The sequence below is a fragment of the Poecilia latipinna genome, unplaced genomic scaffold (assembly GCF_001443285.1).
Source record: "Poecilia latipinna isolate Pla-1442-1.1 unplaced genomic scaffold, P_latipinna-1.0 Scaffold2756, whole genome shotgun sequence".
Classification (NCBI taxonomy): domain Eukaryota; kingdom Metazoa; phylum Chordata; class Actinopteri; order Cyprinodontiformes; family Poeciliidae; genus Poecilia; species Poecilia latipinna.
Window position 1 is genome coordinate 40,014 of NW_015115372.1, and position 22,722 is coordinate 62,735.

The 22,722-nt window shown below is 41.8% G+C and overlaps 2 protein-coding genes across 3 annotated transcripts in view; one reads left to right on the top strand and one right to left on the bottom strand.

Moving 5' to 3' along the window:
- The window catches only part of LOC106939040 (leucine zipper tumor suppressor 2), a 29,853-nt gene extending 20,587 nt beyond the window's left edge, over positions 1–9,266 (top strand). For both annotated transcript variants that reach the window (XM_015021303.1, XM_015021304.1), the window contains 5 exons: positions 3,038–3,580; positions 4,169–4,765; positions 4,857–4,979; positions 5,388–5,534; positions 6,628–9,266. In XM_015021303.1, coding sequence (XP_014876789.1) covers positions 3,065–3,580; positions 4,169–4,765; positions 4,857–4,979; positions 5,388–5,534; positions 6,628–7,335 — 2,091 coding nt within the window. In that variant the 5' untranslated portion in view covers positions 3,038–3,064 and the 3' untranslated portion in view covers positions 7,336–9,266. The remainder of the gene's footprint in view (positions 1–3,037; positions 3,581–4,168; positions 4,766–4,856; positions 4,980–5,387; positions 5,535–6,627) is intronic.
- LOC106939039 (uncharacterized) lies at positions 7,362–22,682 on the bottom strand. Its single transcript, XM_015021302.1, has 18 exons — positions 22,112–22,682; positions 21,570–21,662; positions 20,681–20,908; positions 19,919–20,056; positions 19,662–19,836; positions 19,395–19,571; positions 18,898–19,045; positions 17,853–17,913; positions 17,386–17,565; positions 16,318–16,542; positions 15,740–15,901; positions 14,667–14,782; positions 14,185–14,276; positions 13,750–13,841; positions 12,801–12,872; positions 11,607–12,212; positions 10,956–11,056; positions 7,362–9,922 (listed from the first exon to the last, which is right to left on the bottom strand). The coding sequence occupies exons 3-18, from the start codon at positions 20,841–20,843 to the stop codon at positions 9,779–9,781; spliced, it is 2,652 nt and encodes an 883-aa protein (XP_014876788.1). The 5' UTR covers positions 20,844–20,908; positions 21,570–21,662; positions 22,112–22,682; the 3' UTR covers positions 7,362–9,778.
- Between the last annotated feature and the right edge of the window lie 40 nt (positions 22,683–22,722).

The following is a 22,722-nucleotide window of genomic DNA, read 5'->3' on the forward strand; positions in this document are numbered from 1 at the left end:
TAGTGGATTTTGCGTGACATCCGGCCAAGTGTTTCTAGTTAACCAGGGAAGCGGGCTTAGCAGGACACTAATAATGGTTAATGTTCCACTGGATGTCAACAGGATGGTCTTTCCTTCCTGTTCATCACATTGTTGTTCCTTGTCCTGCTCCGTTTAAATCAATCTTACAACAAATTCAGTAGAAGCTCTTTGCATTTCTTTTAGTTGTGATCGTTATAAGAAAACATCTCGGGTCAATTTGTTTGCTCTCCTCAGCTGGAGCAGCACACATTCCTCCGGTCGGAGGAGTGACTGAAAGGCATTAAAACCCTTAAAGGCTTTCCCCAGACAAAAACAGTCTGCTCCGTCAGAATCAGCTGACAGCGTAGACTTTATGTGGGCAGCTGAAATGTCGCCTACATGCTGTACCGTGTTTGTTGTTGTTCCTGTCAGATGTGGTCCATTTGCAGTAATTGCTTCAATGGGTTTTTGACTGTCTAAAGCAGTGGGTGTAAATCGCCTATTTAATTTTACAACCATATTTTTTTTTTGTCATATTGTAAAACTTAGAGCTCTGCTTGAAGTTTAGAGTTTTGCTCTCTACTCTGTAATAGAGAGCAAACATCCATCTTTTAGTCATTAGCTGTAAATGTCCATTTATTCTCCATTAGGCCTCGTATGGACGACTGCGAGAGCCATAAAATGATTGAAGTTTTTAAGATGCTAAGGCGGGTCCTGGCCTCTCTGACCCTTTCCCCTAGCCCCCCTCCCTTTACTTTCCCTTCTTTAATGTTTGAGGCCCTCGTCTCTATGGCAACAAAAGGGAAACCAGGACTGCATGATCATGGCAGAGGCTTTAAAAACAGTCGAGACCCTTATGCCTTGCTTATAAGGGGCCCTGCATAGTTTCCTGGGGGATTAGAGCTCATTCATTTCTCTCTGAACAGCAATGGACTCTTCTTGATCAGAAGGAATGATCCAATAAAAACAACTGCAAGATGATGTATTTGTTAAACTCCTTGAGTTTCTGATCTTGGTCACTAAGATCTATATCGGGTATGGGCGTAAAGGACAGTAAACGTCCATCCAAATATATTGTTCGGGACTTTGTGGCACTAGTGTCCAAACAGGAACTGTGCACGAAGAAAAGTGAGGAACATGTACGGTAACGGTTCCAAACTGAATGCTTTGTGGAGCACCTTCTCTGCTGCTGGCCTACAGCTGATCTTCACAAGTTTAATCTCTGTAGCACATTTGTTTGAAACTCTTAACAGCTCCACATGCCGCAGCTAATAATACTTCCATTTATTAAGAATGCTTTGTCTTTATCATTGTATCAAAACACAAAGACAAAAAACAAGCCAAGAATGCACTCGCATGATTTAATCCTGTTTTTTTTCCATGCATCATAACACACTGTAGAACCACGTTTGTCAGAGTCGAAGTAGGGATCAGCCAGGCTTAAAGGGCGCCGATTAACATCTACTAATCAGTCAAATCATACAAGTGGCCTTATAGGAGTGTTATAAAGTTGGCACATTGGAACCTGGTCTGGCGTCTATTTTGCTGCTCTGCTCCAGAAATGCGTCTGCCCAGCATTCCAGCTGTCAGCTTTTCTTCTACCTCGTTTACCGTCTTTGCTAGTTTGTGATATTACTTCAGGTCTTTATTCATGAAGGGTTTCTCAGGATAAGAGGGTTACAGAGGAAGTAAAGTGACAAAAAAATTTTTTATTCCGTCATCTTTCTGAAACGTTTGAACAAAACACAACCCGCATGCCGGATATCCTCATATTCTGACTCGCCGTGTTTATGTTTTCAAACGCAGCATGACTTCACTAACAAGTATCCCGTTGGCCATTGTTCGCCAAACAAAAATTCAGCAGTCCCCCCCGAAAAAAAAAAAAAAAAAAAAGAAAATCTGCTGTTGTCAGCCATATGTTGTCAGTATTTACCTTCAGCCCTGTGAAGGTGACGGAATAAACAGGCGAGTTTGACTTTCCCCCCATATTATTCCCGCAAACGCATGTCGACGGATTTGCTCAGGAATTTTTGGCCGTCAAAGTATCCCAGCAGGTTTAACCTGTCTCCTCTCTCCTTGTGCTGCACCGTTGGAGGATTATCCACAGCTGTGAATTTTCAGTTGCTACCACAACTAATTGGATGTTTGGAGACAGTAGCGTTTTGCTGCTCTAAAGAAAATTGCCAGCATGTGGGTCAAAGTTTTACGTCTCGGATCAGGCGAACCCTTCCTTGTGTTGACTCAGAAGCCTTGTGGCTGCAGCCAAAGTTTGTGCTGCTTGGCTGGATTTACTGAATGGCCCCCGTCCTGGTTCTCTGTGTGTGTGTGTGTGGAATTTTTTAAGGCTGTAGTTTACTGCATAATGTTTGCAGTGAACTAAAAACAGTGTTGACGACTGAGAAACAGAAAGTGTACGAATTTTATTTCCTAGATAAAAGCAGGACATTTGGGAAATATCAAGACGTTTTCCAAATGAAGGCAGTGTGTTGGTTTAGGCAATGTTTTGCTGGGACACCTTGGGTCCTACCGTCCTTGTGAATTGTTTTGGTAGGTAGCGCCTACCTAAGCATTCTTGCTGACCATTGACTTTTCATGCAAACATTGCTCCTTGATGACCTCTTTCAACTAGATCTTCGAATCCACACCCCGAGGACCTGTGTCCTGCAACGCACCCGAGTCAAATAATGAGGTCATTAGCATTAGCATAGCCCTGAACTAGATAATGCACCCTTACAGAAGCACAAAAATGGTTCTGGAATGGTGGTAGCTTTCCAAATTCCTCACATTTCAATCCAACCATGAGGGTTACGCTGGACAAACGGATCCAATCAGTGGACACACCTAACAACGTACATGACTTAAAGGATTGACTGCTAACTTTTTGGTACCGGAATCCACAGCATATCTTCAGGGGTCAGTTAGTTACTTCAGAATCTTACTTCAGCAAATATAGGACAATGTTGTGCTGAACCTACAAGAGTCTATAGGCCTTAAGTTTTTTTTTTTCCTCAATCTTCAACTTACTTTCTTCTCTTAGTGCAAGTGACCCCTCGGAGCTGCCACCATGGCCCTGGTTCAGGCTCTCCCCATATCTGCTGAGCCTCACACCCCCAGCCACAGTGGAGGAGCTCGCCGACGACACCAGTCTGGCCCTTCACCCCCCATCCACCTGCCGCCACCCATTCTGGACCCAATGGGCTCAGGCAGTAGCCTCGTCACCACACGTCCCAATCCCTACCAGGACGCCCGCTCTGCTGTAGAGCTGGGGGGCAGAGGTCGGCGGCCAACGCCAGGGGCTTCCTGCTTAGGCTCCGAGTCACCCAGAGACCCACTGCTGCAAAACGTCCCACCGCCGAAGAAACAGAACTCCACAACATCTGGCAGAGGACTGGAGAAGGAGTGTCGGAACGGGAACTATACTTATCTTAATGAGGACTATGTGGGGGACTGGAACGACAACCTTGTTAGACCTCCGAGCCTGGAAAGCGAGCTGGAAGAGACTAAAGAGGGTCTCGGGTTGAATGGGAACGTGGGGGGACCTCCTCCGAGACTCATCCCAGTGTCAGGAAAACTGGAAAAGGTGAGAGTTTGCTGGTAGAAACACAACAGTCAGGAAATAACGGGTAGTAATGAGAAATATTTATGATTTTAGTCGGTTATTATTTATTATTCTTTTGACTACGTTATTCTTGAAATGATAATCAATGAAAGATTTTTTTTAAAATATTTTTTTCAGCATTAGGACTTGGATTAGAACTGCACAACATATCGAATTTCAATTGTGATTGCAGTATCAGTGTGTAATGTCACTGTGGCAACTGACTGCTGCAGTATTTGGTAGGATAAGGCATTTGAAGTGACATGCATTCATGTTCTTCATAGCTATAATGTATTTGGCCAGTAGAAAAGACCTCGGAATAGATTCTACTTTGCTTTGTTTCACGAACAAATTCCTGCCAATGTTGGTTTATTTGGTTTCTGATATGTTCAGTTACAGCCTTTTTTGATCCCTGAAACAGGGGCGGTGTTGTTTAAACTTCGCTGGGTGTATTATTTACCCGGACCATGTCTAATATCGTTTGCTCTGTTACTTAAATTTAAACTCATTAAATTGTCACTCTTTGCTTCTTGCCTTTCCTATGTTTTTTGCTGTTTCGTATTCTACCAGAACATGGAGAAAACAGTGCTGCGGCCCACTGCCTTCAAACCTGTCATTCCCAAGAGCCGCTCCGCCATGCAGTATCTCTCCCCTCGCCACGGTGCCAGTGCCCCTGAAGGCCAAAACAACCTGAACCTGCTCAGCCCTGCCAACAGGGAGGTGTCCCCGTCCTGCTCTGAGAAACGCAGCTCCTACAGCGGCGGTCGCAACGCCAGCAGCGGCAGCAGCCAGTCTTGCTCGTTGTCCGACTCGGGCCGCAACTCCCTCTCCAGCCTGCCGCCTTACAACGGTGCCACCTACAGTGTTGCGTCGGCCGAGGTCCCTGCAGGTCACCTGGAGCCCATAAGGAGCGTCCCATCGGTCGGCACGCACGGACACACCAACTCAGACAGCGGCCGCTCGTCCTCCAGTAAGAGCACGGGCTCTGGCTCCATAAGCGGCCGGGGTCAACCTCTGTCCGACAGCGGTTCCGGCGGACGCTCCCCCGGCCCCGTGGAGGGCTACGAGGGCGTGGTGAGGGACCTGGAGGACAAACTGAGAGAGAGGGAGCTGGAGCTGCAGCAACTCAAAGACAACCTGGACGATAATGAAGCTGCCATTTGTCAGGTTTGTTCGAATCAAAACTCTTCTTCTAGACTTGCTAGGAGTCATTCCTTGCCCCGATAACAGATTTCAGCGTAATCCTTTCACGCTTTAGGTTTACGAGGAGAAGCAGAAGCGCTTTGAGTTGGAGCTGGAGGAGCTGAGACAGAGCTGTGCCACCAGGATGCAGGTGGCGTCTCAGAAGGCCCAGCGTGCTCAACAGGTGCTGCAGCTGCAGGTTAGAACGAACACCTGTGCTTCAGAGTAAAACCGACAAATCTCGCAGAGCATTGAAACCCTCGGTTTATCATCACCAAACTTCAAATCATCCCAAATTTTAGAGTCCCTCTGTCTTTAAAAACAGACAGTATTAAAAGTACAGGAAGGATTGAATGTGGACTAAATGTCTGGAGTGCAGAGTAGCTACTTTGAGAAACCAAAACAGATGAATACAAATGTTTTGACTAATAAACATTGATGTTGGCTATAAAAATTAAAACTTTAGCATCCTAATAAGACGACAAAGGTGAGATTTAAGAGTGGGAGGCTGTATGTTTAAACCACTAAAATCCCCCTCAACGAACTCTTTAATGTTGTCTTTTTCTTTCCAAAATACAAACTCAAAAGTATGTTTTATGCCATTTAGGTTTATCAGCTCCAGCAGGAGAAGAAGAAGCTGCAGGAGGACTTTGCTCAACTCTTAAAGGAGAGGGAGCAGCTGGAGGAGCGCTGCACCTCCTATGAACACGAGAAGATCCAGCTGGGGCCTCGGCTGGAGGAGACCAAGTGGGAGGTGAGCAGATGAGGCTCGGGCGTTTTTGCGCTAAAGCATGTTGGTATGCAACCACATGGTGAACTCAATAAACACAAAGAAATGGAGATGAAGAGTGGATTTCCGGACACACGCCACTCTTTTATAGGGTGCATCCTTCAGATTTATTGCCATCCCTGGTGAAGGTGCGTTGAAAACCTGAAAATAAATTTGCGATTGCAGCCACAGCATCATCTAAGTTAAAAATAGCAGGCTAAATCAGCGGGGTAAAAATCAGTAATTGCTTATTATAGAAGTAACTAATTCTACAATTATTAACACCCCTAAGCATTTCCATCAAACAAATGCAGCTAAGCTGTTTTTATTCAAAAGCACCAATGTGGATCTTTGTGCCTGAAAGTAGTTTCCACTTTTCTTTTCTTTTGATTGTATTAAAGCTGAAAACGTCTTCACATTTCACACCAGGCCTGTTTAATCCAACTCTAGTTTGTTTGCCTCGAGAGTCTGGTTTGTTTGAGGAGGTGTGAGTGTGCAATTGAACTTTGCAAAACTCTGGTTTGTCTGAAAACCTCGGTCTCTGTTCGGCTGAAACTGCCACGCAGATCAAATACTGCTCCAAAAGCAGGAAGCAGACTGCAACGCTAGGCATTTTGGGTAAACATAAAAACAGACATGTGTTGAGCACTGAAGGGAGAAATGGCTTGTGGTCTTTTACCACAGACAAAAAAAAAGAAAAGAAATCCTACAACATCGACACAATTTGATGCCACTCCATCTTTATTTACAGTTTGTGAATAATTAAGTTGCGCCCATGTCTTCCTCTGAGGCTTTTGTGTCATTTCTTTTGGTGCAGCACCAGCACAGGTGGGAGGAAGGCAAAACAGGTGTTTCAATTAGTTCGGACTGTTTGACCAGTGCAGTGTGAAAGCGAACCGCACCGGCTGAAAATGTAACAAACGTTTGAATTTTTGTCCCCAATTGAAGTCTGCTGGACGATCGGGTGTGAAAACACCCCAAGTTGTCAGTTTTTATCTGACCATTTAATGAAAATATCTCTGAGATACTGAGGTTTTCTTCAAACAAGATTGCACATTACTCTATTTTCGTCTCTCAGGTGTGTCAGAAGTCGGGGGAGATCTCCCTGCTGAAGCAGCAGCTGAAGGAGGTGCAGAGCGAGTTGGCTCAGCGCGTGGGCGAGATCGTCTCTCTGCGAGGTCAGCTCAGAGAGACTCGCGGTGAGCTCACCAACACTCAGGTGCTGCTCCAGGAGGCCCACGGCACGACGCGCACGCGGACCATGGAGCTGGAGGTGTGCGAGAACGAGCTTCAGCGTCGAAAGAGCGAGGCGGAGCTGCTCAGAGAAAAGGTGGGGCGCTTGGAAGGAGAGCTGGCTCACCTCAAGGACACCCTGGCCAATCAGGGCCCAGGAAACAGACAGTGCCAGGTGTTCCAGGAAGCCGAGGAGCACCTGCTCGCCTACGAAAGCGACGAGGCGAAGGCCCAGCGGCAGAGCAGCGCCGAGGCGCTGCAGGGCATGAAGGCGCAGATGGAAGGGTTGAAATCGGAGTTGGCCTTCGAACGCAAGAAGGTCGAACAGCAAGCAGGCGGCTTTGAGGAGGAGAGGCGGATATGGCAGGAGGAGAAGGACAAAGTGATCCGCTACCAAAAACAGCTGCAGGAGAACTACGTGCAGATGTATCGCAGGAACAGAGAGCTGGAGCAGCTCCTGCAGGAGCTCAGCCTGGAACTGGAGAGCAGAGAGGAGGACGAGGGCAGCGGCAACGAGATCAACTTTGATGAGATTGCTGCAACAGAAATCTGATCCTCATAGATGTCCCTTTTTTTTTATTTTATTTGCACTACATTTAACGCCCCACCTCCCTTCCCCTGAAGCAATATCTTGTGTTCTTTATGTGACTAACAGCTGTGACGACTGTCGCACTTGAGAGTTGTCGACCTTTAAATGTCATTAACCACATCGGCTCTCTGCTCCTCCTACATTAGAGGCTGCCACTGCACTGATGAGACGGCCGAGTCCTGGTGATATTTCGCACCTTTAGGAGTTTGTGAGTAACTTCGGTCAACGTTCGCCACCATCCTCCTCCTCCTGTCCTGGTTCTGACCGCAGTATCCCTGCTGGGTTTATCGTTGCACTCCCACTCTGTCCACAGTTTCACTGATACGGTTGACGTGTCAACCACAGATTCATTGTGTCATGGTAAGATTTAGGTGTTAACGTCTTTGAGAAACTGGATGGTGGCAGAGTTCAGATCATTTTTGTTTTTACCTAAACTACATTCGCGGACAGCCATAAATCCGCTGAAAGAGTCTGTACTATCCCTGTAGCAACAAATTAGCATTGAGGTTCTGAACTATATTATGAAACAAAACCTACAGTAAGTAACATTGACACCTTCCATTAAAGACGCACCGGTTTCCCTTTTCCACCTTTACATACCAACTTAAAAATAATCTCACCCATAGATTACCCAGTTACCTCTGAGTAATGGTCAAAAGTTCTTTTGGCTTTTTCGCAGCATAAATTACACTGTTCTAAATAACACCACTTGCTTTACGGTATACGAGCCTGGCAGCAAGTTTCAATGCATGTTCCCGTTTGATCTCCCTATTTATCGTTGTGGCCTCGAGATATGCAGCTGCCAACGTGAGTTTAATCTGTTCAGGCTTGTTTTGATCTTTAAAGCCAGTATGCAAGCTAAGCTGAACTGCTTCCTGATGAGAAAATATGAATGGATGTCAGTTAAGATAAAGAGTCGGGCAGAAATTACAGTGGTCATCATACACCATTAGATGCAGTGCTTTGCAGAAGTGTTCACTCCTCCATATTTTGCCATGTCATCGCCACAAACGTCATTGGACTTTATTGGGATTTTGTGTGGATGACGAATTGAACAGCATTCGTCAACGAAGGCGATGTCTGAAGGCAATTCGTTGCGCTAGATTATTTTTAGGGGTATCAGAGTAAAGCTGTCCGTAAATAATTGTTTAAAAACATGCGTCATATGCCTTCCACTTATGCGCAACATTGTGCTCATCTGTCACCAAAAAAACCCTCATAAAATAGATGAAAGTTTGTGGTTGAAACATGACAATGTGGAAAAAGTTGAAGAGGTGTGAAGTCTTCGGCAAAGCACGGGATAAAATGTAAGCAGAGTTCAGTAAACCTTCTGCTTGGTGACGCGAAGGGCTCATTGTTCTCTAGCAAGAGTAAAGAGAAGCATGTTTCAGCACTAAGCCACATTAGAGACAGCATCGGCTTCTAACCAGGAAAAAGTTGTCGTTTCCTCTATTTTTCTGGGATGTTATTAGATTTGTTGTTTACGTCCCTGAAACGGAGAGTTCTTGCACTGACGAATGTATTTGGACTACTCGCTTCCTCCACTGATCTTTAACGTTTTAGTTCCACTAAACCAGAAGTCCAAATGTTTTTGTTTTATCAGATCTTTCGCAAATAGGGTTTATATATCGTCTTTTTGCTCCCACAGGCGTCTGCCTGTCCCCATAAATAAAAAAACATAACCACTGTGAATAGACCAAAGCAATGTCCAACATGTCTATTTTCCTCAAACAGATACAAAGCTTGGTTTAACCGTTCGTGTGAATTTTTGTTCGTTTCCTCACTATAAATTTTATAACCTTCAATATTTGTATGAAGACATTAAATGTATATTTTCATGCTGTACATTTCTTGAACAAAACCAATATGGTTTTAATTAAAATATGATTTAAAATCAAGTTTCATGTTTTATTTATTTATTTTTTTATTATTCAGATTCTGCATGTTTTAAAGTTTTGACAGGGTCAGTATTTAGCTGAAACCATCTCCGGCCTGGTTGTGTAGGATCTACTTTGGTTGACATTTGAAGTTTTTCTGTAACACTTGATTTTGTTTAAATGGCTCATGTCTGCCCTCTGCAGGTTGAAAAAGGCATAGACTGTCATAAAAGTTTAAAAGGCACTCAAATTACTTTACTGTACAAATGTATTCTTCAGAGCGGTTGCAAAAAACAAATGGAGCACTTGTTTTTCAAAATGTCTCTTTGAATGGATGAATCCAGCTGCAAAAGCAGAACAAAACTTTTTTACAATGTTTTTTTCATAATCCTTAACTCCTATGATCATCAAGGTGATGCAGCATGTCGCTCTCTTTGAAATTAATGGTGAAATGACATACCTGACCCCTGTCCCTACAGTCACCGTTTCTATAATTCTCACAAATTGAGCTCAAACTTGTCTTTTTTTTTTTAGAAGGTTTTGGGAACTTTGACCACAAACACCATGGGGTCTTTGGCCTTGTTGCTGAAGGCTTTGCGGATGACGTCAACGGCATGCTGGTGGGTCACTTCTTGGAGGGAAACTCCATCCACAGACACCAACTCCAATCCAGCCTGGAACAAAATGAGTTTTTCCAGGTCAGTCAGTCATGCAAACGGTATGCTGCATTTAGGTAAGTTAGACCTGACTTGTCTGGCACCAAAAATATATATATATAAAAAAAAAACACCCCGCCACATTCAGTGTTTATCAGAATCCACATGCAAATCTCTCTGGTTCATAGAGAATAGTCAGAAAATATCCAATGAGCAGCAGCTGTTTGGATAAAAGTACCTCGTTATCAGAGGAGAATAAGTAGACTGGTATGAGATAAGTCAACCCTTTCTGAATTACACTCAAAATGCTTGGAATGCAGTTTCTAGATGCACAACATGTCAAATTATGAAGCAGATGAACTAGCAGTAGATCACACCAGATGCTGATGCTGCTCTTGTCAAGAACAGGAACCTGAGCCTACAATTTACAGACTGGAAAAACATTGCCCAGTCTGATCAGATGATGGGGCCAGAATGTGGCAGAACTATCATCAAAGCATGACTCCGTCTGACCCTGTATCAACCATCCAGGCTGGTGAAGATAAAATGGTGTGGGGGATGTTTTCTTAGAACACTTTGGGCCCCTCAGTACCAATCCACTGTCATGTAGGCATCCCAGCTTAAATGAGGTATATCCAGGTATTACTGCTGACTGTGTCCATCTCTTTAGAGTCAACTTTATAGTTGTAATAAGGATAAGACGCCTTATTACAAAGCTCTAATAGTCTGGTTTCTTCATGTCTCAACCCAATAGACGGCTTTTAGGATGTGGTGAAAAGAGAGCAGCAGGCACATCTGCAGCATCTGCTCGATTTCTTTTTACATAAGTACTTGGTGACTACTCATTAACTTAGCAACCAGCGAAGCGTTCACAAGCCAAGAGATAACTGGCAAAAGCAGATTTGGGAAGAAAAAAAATAAAAACCAAGTAGCAAATTCAAATTTGAGTACATTGATACTTATGTTTGTATGCTGCCGCAAAGTACTGAAACTATGAACGGTATGATCAAGATGACAGGACCCGACGATCCTAAAATTCTTGCCACTTTACCTTAAGCACCTCGCACATGGAGGCGGCTCCTCCAGGAAAGATCTTCTCGATCTTCACGGTTGGCTGAACCTTTGACTCGATCCCACCGGAAATGCTGATGCCTGTAGGAGTTAGTGGCTGTAGTGATGTGTTTTTGCAGCAACTGATTTAAATAGAAACACAAAAAGCTCGACGCTTACGTTAGCTCACTGACGGACATGCAAACACCATATGTATAATGTGTGTACACAGGTGCATGTTGATAAATTAGAAGGTAGTTTATTTCGTTAATTAAAAATGCAAAAGATGAAACCTATAATGCAGATTCGATAAATCCAGAGCAAGCTCTTAAACGCGACGATTATGGCTCGTAGTTGATTTAAAAACCCAAGTTTAGTTTCTAAGAAAATTCAAATAGTCATGTATACCTCACTTACATTTTCCACAAAATACTGCTAAAGCTTAGTAATGGAAAGCTGAAATAAAGACAATAAAACCAACAATGATGAAGACGAGCCGAAGGCCGCTGTTCAAACTATCTGGGCTTTCTGAACATCTCAGCTGAGCCACAAGCTGATCACCTCCATGCTATGTTGTGTTAATCCAGCAATTCATGCAAAAGTCCTTTTCAAGTATATTTCAGTGCATGGATATAATTTAAAAGTTATTTACCCAGAGACTGTTTGGTCTTGGAGATGCTGACCGTCTTCAGTCGATGCTCCTGTTCGGGCTCGGTACAGTTGAGCCTGTTCTCCGAAGAAGTCCGATGACAGTTCATCTGTCGCTCCTGACTCGTACCGAACACCTGCGACAGCAAGGGTCGACTCCTGCGGTTCGCACTCTGCACGGTGAACGCAACGTTCTTACTCCTCTCGGCACTTCTCTCCCTCCTGCCCTGAGAGTGGCTGTTCCTGAAGAAAGTCCTTCCCCTCTCAGAGTTTGTCTCCACCTTCTCTGAAGGTGAGCGCAGAGAAGCCTCGTCAAAGTGGACGGAGCGAACGGTGCCAATGTCTGTACGTAGAGGAGGCGGGGAGTCACTGCTGTGGGCGAGCAGCCAGTTGGGGAGCAAGGGACCAGCAGAGCGGGATCTGATGCTTCTGGACTCTGGCTTATATCCATCCACAGGTATGTCCAGAAGAGCTGAGAAAGAACTCGAGGTCTTCGTTCTCCCCCTGGATCCCTGAGAGCCAGTCAGGCTGAGCTTCTCCAGCTCCTCCAGCAGGTGGCTCTCTTTTTCCACCTCCTCAGCACTGTGGAGCTCAAAGCCACCCCTATAATCTGGAGAGAGCATGAAAATGTTAGTTTCACAGATTAGAAAGAGCAAAAACTAAGTTGCAACAAGGAAAAAACATGAGTGAGTCAAAGAACAATACAAACAACGAGCAAAAAATCGATCATATTGAATAAGTATGACTGCATATTTCAAATATGTTCATTTTTGGCATCATTAAACCTGGCACCTTAGAGTGAAAAATGTGTATTGCTGTTGATACTGGATAACGATGAATGTGTGAGATAAAACTTCTGTGTGTAAAGGAGTTTTCTTAAAACAAAAAACAAAAAAACGTACCTTTAAAGAGTTGAAAATCCAACAGTTTTGGTATTGAACTATATAGAAAAATGTTGCAATAGGTACAAATACTTACCAAATACCCCAAAATTTAATTATTTCATATGAATATTTCAATATGAATTAGCTTTAAAAAATAATATGGGAAAAACAGAAGGACTTTAAGGCCACCAGAGAGTAAATAAAAAACAAAAGATTTAAATCAGATGTTTCTTAAACACCACAACTGGCAACAATGGGTTTTTTTTTTTTTTTTAAAGAAACAGACAAACAAATATTGAGGTACAGGTACTGACCTGGGATGGGTGTGATGAGGCGCCGTTTGGGGGCTCGACCAGAAATGGGGGAGCGGAGAGGAGGAGTTCGGACTACAATGCAGAGAAAAGAAGAGATCTTCGAAAAGTTGTTGATCAAGGCTATTCTAAATAATAATAAAAAAAAACCCCATAAAAAATACATGATCATACATTTCTTCATAATGAAAATAACTAATTTGTTGTAGCTCTGGCTATATGTTTAGGATCATTGTCTCAAATCATTTGCAGCATTTCCTAGTTTCCTTCCAGGGTTTTTTTTTTTTCCTGATTTCAGCTAAATATATAAATTCTGGTCAGTTTTCTCCATCTCTGCTTTTGAACTCGAGCTGCATGGCACAGTCTATAGTCCTCACATTATCAGTATTTCCAATAATACAAACATATTTGCCAGTTGGATCAAATTTATAATTATTTTTTTTTTTAGTGTTGGCAAACACTTGAACTCAAAGTGGTGTTAAAAATTGTCATTACAATATTGTGATTAACCCATGTTTTTTCTAGTTTTCTTCTCTTCACTTCTCATCAGCACAATTTCATTTTGTGTGGCTATACGTACAATATAACTCCGTTTTAAACATCTTTATAACTTCACTCTTAACCTGTCTGCAGAGTTCTTTGGTCTTTATAATGCTGTTTGTTCACTGATGTTCTCTAAAAAGGATTCGTCTCTTTCAGAGAATGCTAGTATTTACGCTGGTATATATGAAGAAATTCAAGGGATGTGAATACTTTTGCAAGGCACTGTATACCGCAAAGAATAAGGCAGCATTTGGACTAATTCATTATTTAAATTAGTTTTAGAAGGAGGTAAATAAATGAGACGGGATGGGATTTTGTCACTACATGATTGTGATGATTTTGAAACAGATATTGGTATGCAAGAAACTGAAGTGAATTAAAAACACCTGAACAGCTCTGCAGTACACACCTGACCGATATTTGAGGAGATCGTAGGCTTCAGCTTCAACAGCGGTCACCATGTTGTTGAAAACACTCAGATCGGATGGTGGAAGCACAAGCCTGAACACCAAAATTGGGGAAAAAAAAAAAAACAATAAAACAATGCATCACTTCCTGCAATGGGTTACATCATCTTTAAATATTGTGTAAGACGCACATCGAGATTATCAAGAAAATCCATAAGTCCTAAATTTACATAATTTCTCTTGCCAGATTTATTCACTTATATAATAGGGGAATTTAAGTTTATAGACTTGAGCATAAATAAATCTTCACTGATATTTTATTTCAGAGTTTTCTAAGCCAATAAATCTCACATACTTAAATAATTTGGATGAACTACGTGATAATCACAAGCCTGCAAGCTGAAAACACCCCCATGGTACCAGTTCCTCTTCCGTACCTGACTTCCCTCAGAAGCAGAAGCTTTTCAGGTCGGTCCAGCACAACCAGCAGGTGGCGTATCAAGTTCTCCACTGACCTCTCTGTTGTATACTGGGTGAACAAAATCTGATATTTAGTATGTTTTTTTTTTGTTGTTGTTTGTTTTTGTAATACCAGTGAGATATTTAGTGTGAATTGATAAGTAAGAATATCATCAATAAGCTGCAGTATATAAGGATAAAATGTATTATTCAGTTCAAAAAGGCTCGGGTTTATATCATACAGGATTATGTATTTTGAGCATTTCTGTTGATTTTGAAGATTGTGGCAAACATCAAAGAAATCCCTCCAATACAGAGCCTCTGAAAATTTGAATATTACATCGACTAGGATGATAAACTACCAAAGAGAGAAGCGGGCCGTACGCAGAGTGCTACACCATTACTTGCAACAACAGCTAATTGCCATATTGCCACATTTCCGTTTCAGTGCCTCTCACACCATTTGGCATGCCGTCATCACAGCAGACACCTCCTCCTCCGTCAGCAGCCTTCGGGCCATGTCCTCCACCACGCCAAGCATCTCTGAGTTTGGCGTCACACTGACATTTCGTCCCTCTAAAATGCAGCACAGTAAAATTTGACATTAAGTCCTAATTTGAGACGTTAGCAGAATATAAGACGGAAAATATTCAGGGTTTTTTTTTTTTTTTTTTTCCACGAAAAAGAAAAATAAAGTTCAACATGATGTAGCTCCTGACTGACTATGAAGTTTGTGGTCATGACCAGTTTCCCAGAGCTCTCCTGAGCAACATTAGAAAACGTAGACATAAAATATTCCTTATCTTTGTTTGTCTGAATTAAACAAGTTTTCTATTGCTTTTATTAATATGCAGTCAATGGATGCTTTTGTGTACCGCATTTTATTCTGCCCCAAAATTTTTATGATTTCATGCATTATTATTATTTATTTATTTATTCCTTTACGTAACCAGGTAAAACAACTAGTTGTTTTGATTATCCTTTAGGTTTTAAGATTTTTATTTAATTTTTTTTTTTTACATTGGAATTAAATGTAGAAATTAATTCAAAGTGCATGAAGCATTACAAATGTGCGACATTTGAAATTTTATTTTCCATAATTATTGTAATTTAATTTGGAAGTGAAGAGATGTCATGCACAATAAAATATTACACAACATACTGTGCAATACGTTTCCACATATTACACAATAAAACAAAAGTTTCTGAAGATCAGTTTATATGTGAAGTTTAACTTACTGAATGTGAGGGCCAAAATTATCTCGTGTCCGAAAGAAAACATGGCTCATTTTGTTTGAGAAAAAGATTTAAAACATGACAGGAGACCAAACTTTACAGAAATAACAAACAATCAGCTCGGTTTTTAGAAGAGGGAAAAAAAAATGGACTTCTGATTTACCAGAACAATGTATTTTAAATCAAAAGTCCTGGCCACGCTGTGTTTAGCTTCCTTGCAACATCTTTCAAGGGCGAGCCAGAGGTGAAGTTTTCTTTTCAACATAAAAAGATGTAAATACACGGAAGATCAGCTACCTTTGCTTTCTCTGAATGGTGATTTGGAGCGCCCACCGGAGGCGTCTCTCTTGCGCCCTCCTTTGAACAGCAGGCTAACAAAGGTCTTTGAGCGCTGCAGAGTGCTTTTCTCCTCTGCTTGCTTCTCTTTCTGCTTCTTCTTGTCTTTCTTCTGATTGATCTCTGCAATGGAGCACAAACAGAAATTGTGTTACAGTGCCTTACAGTTTTTCCACATTTGTCAAGTTAAAACGCACAAACTTTGGTACATTTCAGAATAATATGCGATGGATGATTTTATGAAGTGCAGTCTTTGATGAAAGTCATAGTCCTAATGTTGACTCAGTGGAAATGAGTATAAATACGCACCACACGTTTAAGATTTTCAATTGCAAAAACCTTGCATCATTTCTAATCCATTCAAAAACTATGCACTACTGTGTGTTGGCTGACTGCATGAAATACCAACGAGATACAATAAAGTTTTTGGTTTTAAAGTGACAAAAGATGACAGACACTAAGGGTTATAAATACTTTTTGTAAATTTCTTTAAGTCCTACGTCTGTGTAGGAACTTAATTTTTTTTAATGCAGACCGACCTGCTACAGTGACCTGGCTCTGCGACCTGCTGATTGGTCGACTTGGTCTGCTTAGCGCCAGCAGCACGGCTGTTTTGGGAGATTCCTTCCACCTCCTGCTCTCCTCTCCACGGATCGCCGTGTCTTTGAGCAGCGTGGTTGGTCCCAGGCTGCGGGTGGTGTCCGTTTCCATTCTCTGAGAGGAAAAGTCTGTCTGGATGGCGGAATCTGTTAGTTCAGACTTGAGTCTAGGCATAAAGAAATACATAGTCCAGTTATTTTTGTCTTGTTACCTGGTAGTCTCTACAAGTAAAAGTAATTTCCTTCTTTTCCCTTTTGTGTGTGTTTTTTTTTTAGAATGTTTCCTTTTTTCTTTTAGTTTGTTTAAAAAGTACTTTAAATTACTTTATGAATAAATGCTGCTGTCGAAACAAACTTCCCTAGGAATCAAGTAAACATTTTCAAATACATTTTAAAACACTCTAAGATTCAGTAAATTATTAATTACTGCCAATTTGAGACTCTTTGTCTCAAATTGTTTTAAATACCTACAGCTCCCTTCTAACAGTTCTTAAGTTAAAACTAATACAGACTGGGTCATATCCATTAGCACCTTATTTTATTAAGCTCTATGCATTGGGAAATCTTCGTCAGTGAAAACCTTTGGCCACTTAAAGACAGTAGAAATAAATAATATCTATCTGACGGATGACATTCATTAATGTTCTCCACTGTCACCAGAGTCCATAAAGGTCTTCCACAAGGGTCTGTGTTAGGTCCAGTTTTATTTGTTTGCACGCTCCTGCTCAGGAAAAGTAAAACTCCACTGGTGTGCTATTTTAACTTTAAACAAACTTATCTAGGTGATATAAAATCCTAGAAGACCAATAATGCCTTATTCTCTAATTGTGATTAACCCGAAGCCAATTGATAAGTGACTTTTATTAAGTAGAGCTATCAGAGTGAAATGCAGGCCACACATTTTAGATTTTTATGTAAAATCTCAAAGTTGATTATAGCTAAGAGCAAGATGAATGTTTGCAATCTTAAAAAAAAAAAAAAATGGTTAAAATAAAGTAAGTAGGTCTGACCTCAAGTCCTCTGTGGAGATGCAAACGTCCACCATGTCTGAACCGAACGGCAGGCTGGGCGGAAACATGACTTGCGACAGGCCGCTCAGGGAGCTGACCGGGGTCCCAGACGACAGAGAGGAGGCTGAAGAGTTGGAGTCTGAAGCCTGGGAGGAAGATGGCTGAGTACCATTGGCCACTGAAGAAAGAAAAAACACAATTTATGTGATGTAGCATACAACTTTGTTCAAACTATCTGATTTTAAGCTTTGCCATTTTAATTGTTGACTCAAATACATCAGCAGCATGTGTTACTGTCAGGTCTGCTGGTTTTCTGTTACTCTACTACGCCGACTGGTGAATAATTTGCTACGTAGAAAAATAACTACCAAAACATTGAGAGATCGGGTTAGTGAGTGCTAATACTTTGAAACCAGGTATAAAAGTTTATTTTAGACAAGACAAAAAGAAAATAAAAATACCTACAGTTATTCAACCACCTGTATTCTGCTACCATTTCTTTATAAGCAGGGTACCTCCCTGCTTCCTGTGGAGATATGCAGATATCAACGTAAATATACAGACAAAACCACAAAAAAAGAGTTAGTTTTTCTCCTAGCTTTCTAGTAATCTCTGATAGCTGAGATGCTCTCTAATTCCACAGAGGTAGCCTCCACAGACCAAAGCAACAAAAGTTACACAAAACACAGGCTAAGCTATTTATCAGCACCTGATCCTGGCTGCTTGGTGAATAATGCACGGGGCCGGGCTTTTTTTTTGTTCACGGAGCGAAACCCAACCTCCAGTGAGCAAAGCGAGGGAGGAATATTGTGTCTGCATGCCAGCTGTCAGCCTTGGCCACAAAACAGGCCCGAACGACCACACCGAAGAGGCGAGACGTGTTTGCTCGTGTGCCAATTGAAGAGGAGGGGCAGGCAGTAGGTCAGAAAGTTAATGCATACAGGTCAGTTAGGCGTGGAGGCAACGAAAGAGCCAGAGCGCTTTCCAATAATGAAGAGTCAGGGTGGAATACAATCCAGCCTCTTCAGCTTAACAGCAATTGTCCCTGAAGAGTACATGTATTTTTCTTTACATCATTCCTCTTTAATATCAGAGGTTTAGCTTGTTTTGTTAAGGCCGGGGGATTTTTGATGTGATCAACCAATGATTGGCTGAACATGATTTGTGTAAACTTTCCTCTAAGTCTATTTAAGCTTTCTGTAGAGAACTGTTCAACAGTGACAGTGTAGTGGACATTTATTGCAAGTCCTCTCCTTCTCTCTCTGTTCTTCTCAAACTACTAATAAATAAAGGCCAGTAGTAACAAAAAAAACTTAAAATAAAATAACTTGCTTTCGCTACACTTTTTGATGTTTCCACATTTTGTCACAATACAACTGCGAAAGCTGCAGCGTTTTATTGGGATAACATGTGAAAGACCAACACAAAGTATTGCATATATGAACGAGATACGTCTCTGCATCAGGTTAAAGTAAGATGGAAATAACTTAAAAGAAAGACAACTTGTCACCTTAATAGTGAGCATGATGTGTGTGTGGCTCTTCAGCACCTCCACAGCATTGCTGTGGCTGATGTCCTGAAAGCTCACTCCATTGGCAGCCAGAATCTGGTCTCCAATCTTAATCCCGTTCTGCTCAGCCAAACCGCCTGGATCCAGTCTGAGACATTAACACAACAAGAACCAAAAACATGAAAAAGAAAAAAGAAAAAATTGTCGCAACTGTCAGGGTGCATTGACGTACTTTCTAGTAACATTTTACTTGGAATTGAAATTGAATTTTCATCTACCAAAACCCATAATCCCCAAATTAAACAAACCTCCCCAGAATCAAATCTGTAGATGTTAAAAAAAAATGTTATTTAATGATTACAATGTTTTAAATTATATTCTGATTTATTGAGATGCAATTCCATGTTGCATAAAACAACGTACTATCATAGGTTTGTGTATAAAGAGGATGTATGAGCCTTTATCCTTCCTATGTAGTGAATAAACGTTGAACCTACTTTGAGACGTAGATGCCAAGACCAAACTCCTTCCCCCCTCGTATGTTAAAGCCGAGACAGTAGTCGTCAGAGGTGGTGTAAAGGTGGACGATCCTCTGCAGAGCGCTGTCAGAACTGGCTTCTGAAGGGGTCTGCCCGCTCTCCTCCACCACCATCCGCCTATGGACCAGGTCCACCCTGGCAGACGAGCATCGCGCCCAAATGATTTTAAAAACAGAAGTAGGAAAAACAGAAAAGCATAAACTCACTTTAATGGTAAAAATTCACCAGGTTGTCTTCTCCTTCGAGTAGCGGATGCCGGGAACTTTCCCGACTCGCCTCACCACCATCCTTAGCCTGTTGTTGCCCGTCAGCACCTTCACGGCGCTGCTCATGGTAATGCTCTCCAGGCTGACGCCATTCACCTCCACCAGCTTATCTCCGACCTGCAGGCCTGCCTCCTCTGCAAAAAAACCCAGAAGATTGGAGCACAAAACATAACGAAACGCAACAGCGGCGGCCGTATTTCTAAGACCACCACTCACGCGCCGTGCTGTCGTCCTCCACCTTACTGACGAAAATGCTGAGGCCGTGCTCCGAGCCGCCACGCACGCTGAAGCCGAGCTTCCCGTCCACACTCTTATCCACTGTGACTGTGTGGAGGTCTTCACTGTCATCTCCACCTAAAACACATCAGGAGGAATCTGAGATATAAAGGCAAAATCTGTAATCTCAGCTGACCTCGCTTGAATTAATGTGAGCTTCCTTCAAGGGTCACGTAAAGAATAATCATTCATCTGAAAATGTAAAGAACATCATTACTGCAAAAAGAATTAAAGAATATTTCTGTGATAGAACGGTCCAAAGTGTAGACCTAAATCTGATTAAGAATCCGAGGAAAGACTTGAAAATCGACGCTCTGCAAAGAAAAATTAGCAGAAATTTCAGTCTTGACGTGTCCACAGTTGACGAAGACACTCACCTGATTATTGATTTGAGAGAACTAATTTTCACATTTTTATATGTAATGGGTTTAAAAAAAAAAAAAAAAAGGGTCCAAATTTTTTTGATTATAATGAGAAATAGAAAAGTTAGAGGGGCATAATTAAGTTTGCAAGGCTCTAAATAAATGGAGACTTGGGGCTTTAAAGTATTTGTCGTCAATTTCCAATTCATATTCAAAGCATTTTGATTAACATTTTAATACGATATATAGTTATGGGGATTGAGGTTGTTATACCAAAGCACATTATGAATCAGGCCGGCACTGCGTTTACGGTTCACTGAGACTCGCAGCTGCTTCCTACCATCTACAGGAGAGTTGATGAGGATGACCCGACCCATGGGCGAGGAGGATCGGATTCCACGGCGACGCTGTTCCTTCTTTCGTAAGAGGTTGCGTGTTGCCGTGTGCGAACCTTGTGTCGCTGGACCCTTTTCCCTGCGGGACGGATCTGTCGAGGAAGCCATGGGGGCTGGATGGTTCTCCTTTCACACACGCACTCCCCCAGCCAGTCACCTCCAGGTGAACGAGTCTAAAGGGAATCAATTTAAGTAATTCAATTTTTTTTTAAAGTCAGACTTATCTCCAGATTCGCTAAACTGATTAAATTCCGCTTCTCGGAGCACAAAAATGTTAGATAAGACAATTAAACAGATTTTTAGCACATGGAAGTGGGACTACTGAAAGGTATGTTGATATACTTCACAGTAAAGAAAGCCAATACTTGGTTGTGTCTACTTTTGCATGAATTACTAAACACATAACATACAACGTGACAATTTTAGCCATTTGCCAATAACGTGAAAGCTGTGGCTGTCACTGGTGATTTTGCCATTTTTATAACAGTTTTGTTTTTGCTCTAAACTTTCCATTAACATGATTGAATACAGTGTTTTGAACAGCCAAATTCTTAATGGCAGTTTCTTTTTTTTTCCTGTTTTAAAGGCTGCTATAATTTTATGAATTACAATAACACTTCTGTATTAAATCTGTTATTCTACAGTACTTTACTTACTGCTAGACTTATTGTTTTTTTATCTGTAAACTATAGTCATCTCAACAGACAAGAATGTTAATTCTGGGTACCTAAGCTGTACAATACAAGCCTCACTTTTAGAATAACTAACTTTATACTAACACTTCAGTAGATGCCTGTCCAGGTTTTTGTATGACATTTCTTAATCTCCACTCACTCAAGTAGGTTGTTCTCTGACATATTTGACTCTTTGTCCCCCTGGAGTCACACTTCGGTCCATTCCGCTCCATGTTGCATCTCCCTCACCTGTCTGAATTTTCAAACAAAACAAACATTTACCTCACACCCCATCGGTCCCGCTGTCCTCAAGCTTCCTCAGATCACCTCCCATCACAAAACTGAGTCACAGAGGGTTTTAGCCGCAAGCAGGTGAGCTCAGAAATAGGATTGCGTGGGGTTATCCAAGGCAGACTTGATCCCCTACAGCCAGGAAGTCACATGCCGTCTCCATGGTTATGTGTCACTAAACGTAAGAGTCTGTCCACACGTCGTCACTTTGGGGTTCCCTGGAGGGACTCCAGGACCCTGGACAGCGCAACTTAAAACTGCGGCTGCGCCAACGAAATTTAATCCATCATCGTAAAAATAGGTTATATTGCGGGTTTTTTTATTTATACATAAAAAAAAAATCTCCTAGATATCGTGTAGACTACATGACTAAAAAACAATATACAAAGTTCTGAGACGACTATACCTTACCAAATATGCGTTTCAGGTCCAGAACGAAACCGACACAGGAAAAGTCCCTCCCGTTCTGCATTAATCCAACTTGATGAGCACGAATAAAAACGTCCGTTAAATCATCCCACAGCGGTTGAGGGAAAAAAAAAAAAAAAAACAACTATCGCAAACAGCTTGCACACCAGTTTGTGCGATACGCGTTATTCACCTCGAATTCACGAAACGCCACATCGAAGTGAAGTGACCGTCACTGGCTGGATCGTTAGCGAACAAAGGTGTCTGATTGGCGTGGCGACTGACACTTCCTTACAAGTTTGCCTGCATCACATTGAAATTATACCCTTTTTTCCCCAAAAATATTAATGTGCAAAAGTTAAGCCCCATCCCGCACATTTAATACAACTTATTTATAATAGTGAGGCTTAAACAAGCCAGAAAAAGAACCGGAGTGAAGACTTAGTTGCACTTGCTTGAGTAGCTTTGGGGAGGGGAAAAAAAAAAAAAAAAAAGTTAAAAGGCTTTGCAGCCACACTTTAGTCATAGATAAATTCCTGATAGCGTTACAAGAAAAGCCCAGACCATTTTTGCACAGCAAGTCACTGAAATGTTAGAAATTAGAAACATCCAAC

Bases quoted from the DNA above. Each gene is read 5' to 3' on its own strand.
- LOC106939039 (XM_015021302.1), bottom strand. From the start codon at position 20,843: ATGGCTTCCTCGACAGATCCGTCCCGCAGGGAAAAGGGTCCAGCGACA. The intron at 19,046-19,394 runs GTAGGTTCAACG...TTAATGTCTCAG, and splicing joins CTTGGCATCTACGTCTCAAA to ACTGGATCCAGGCGGTTTGG. The intron at 15,902-16,317 runs GTCGGTCTGCAT...GCTCCATTGCAG, and splicing joins GAGCCAGGTCACTGTAGCAG to AGATCAATCAGAAGAAAGAC.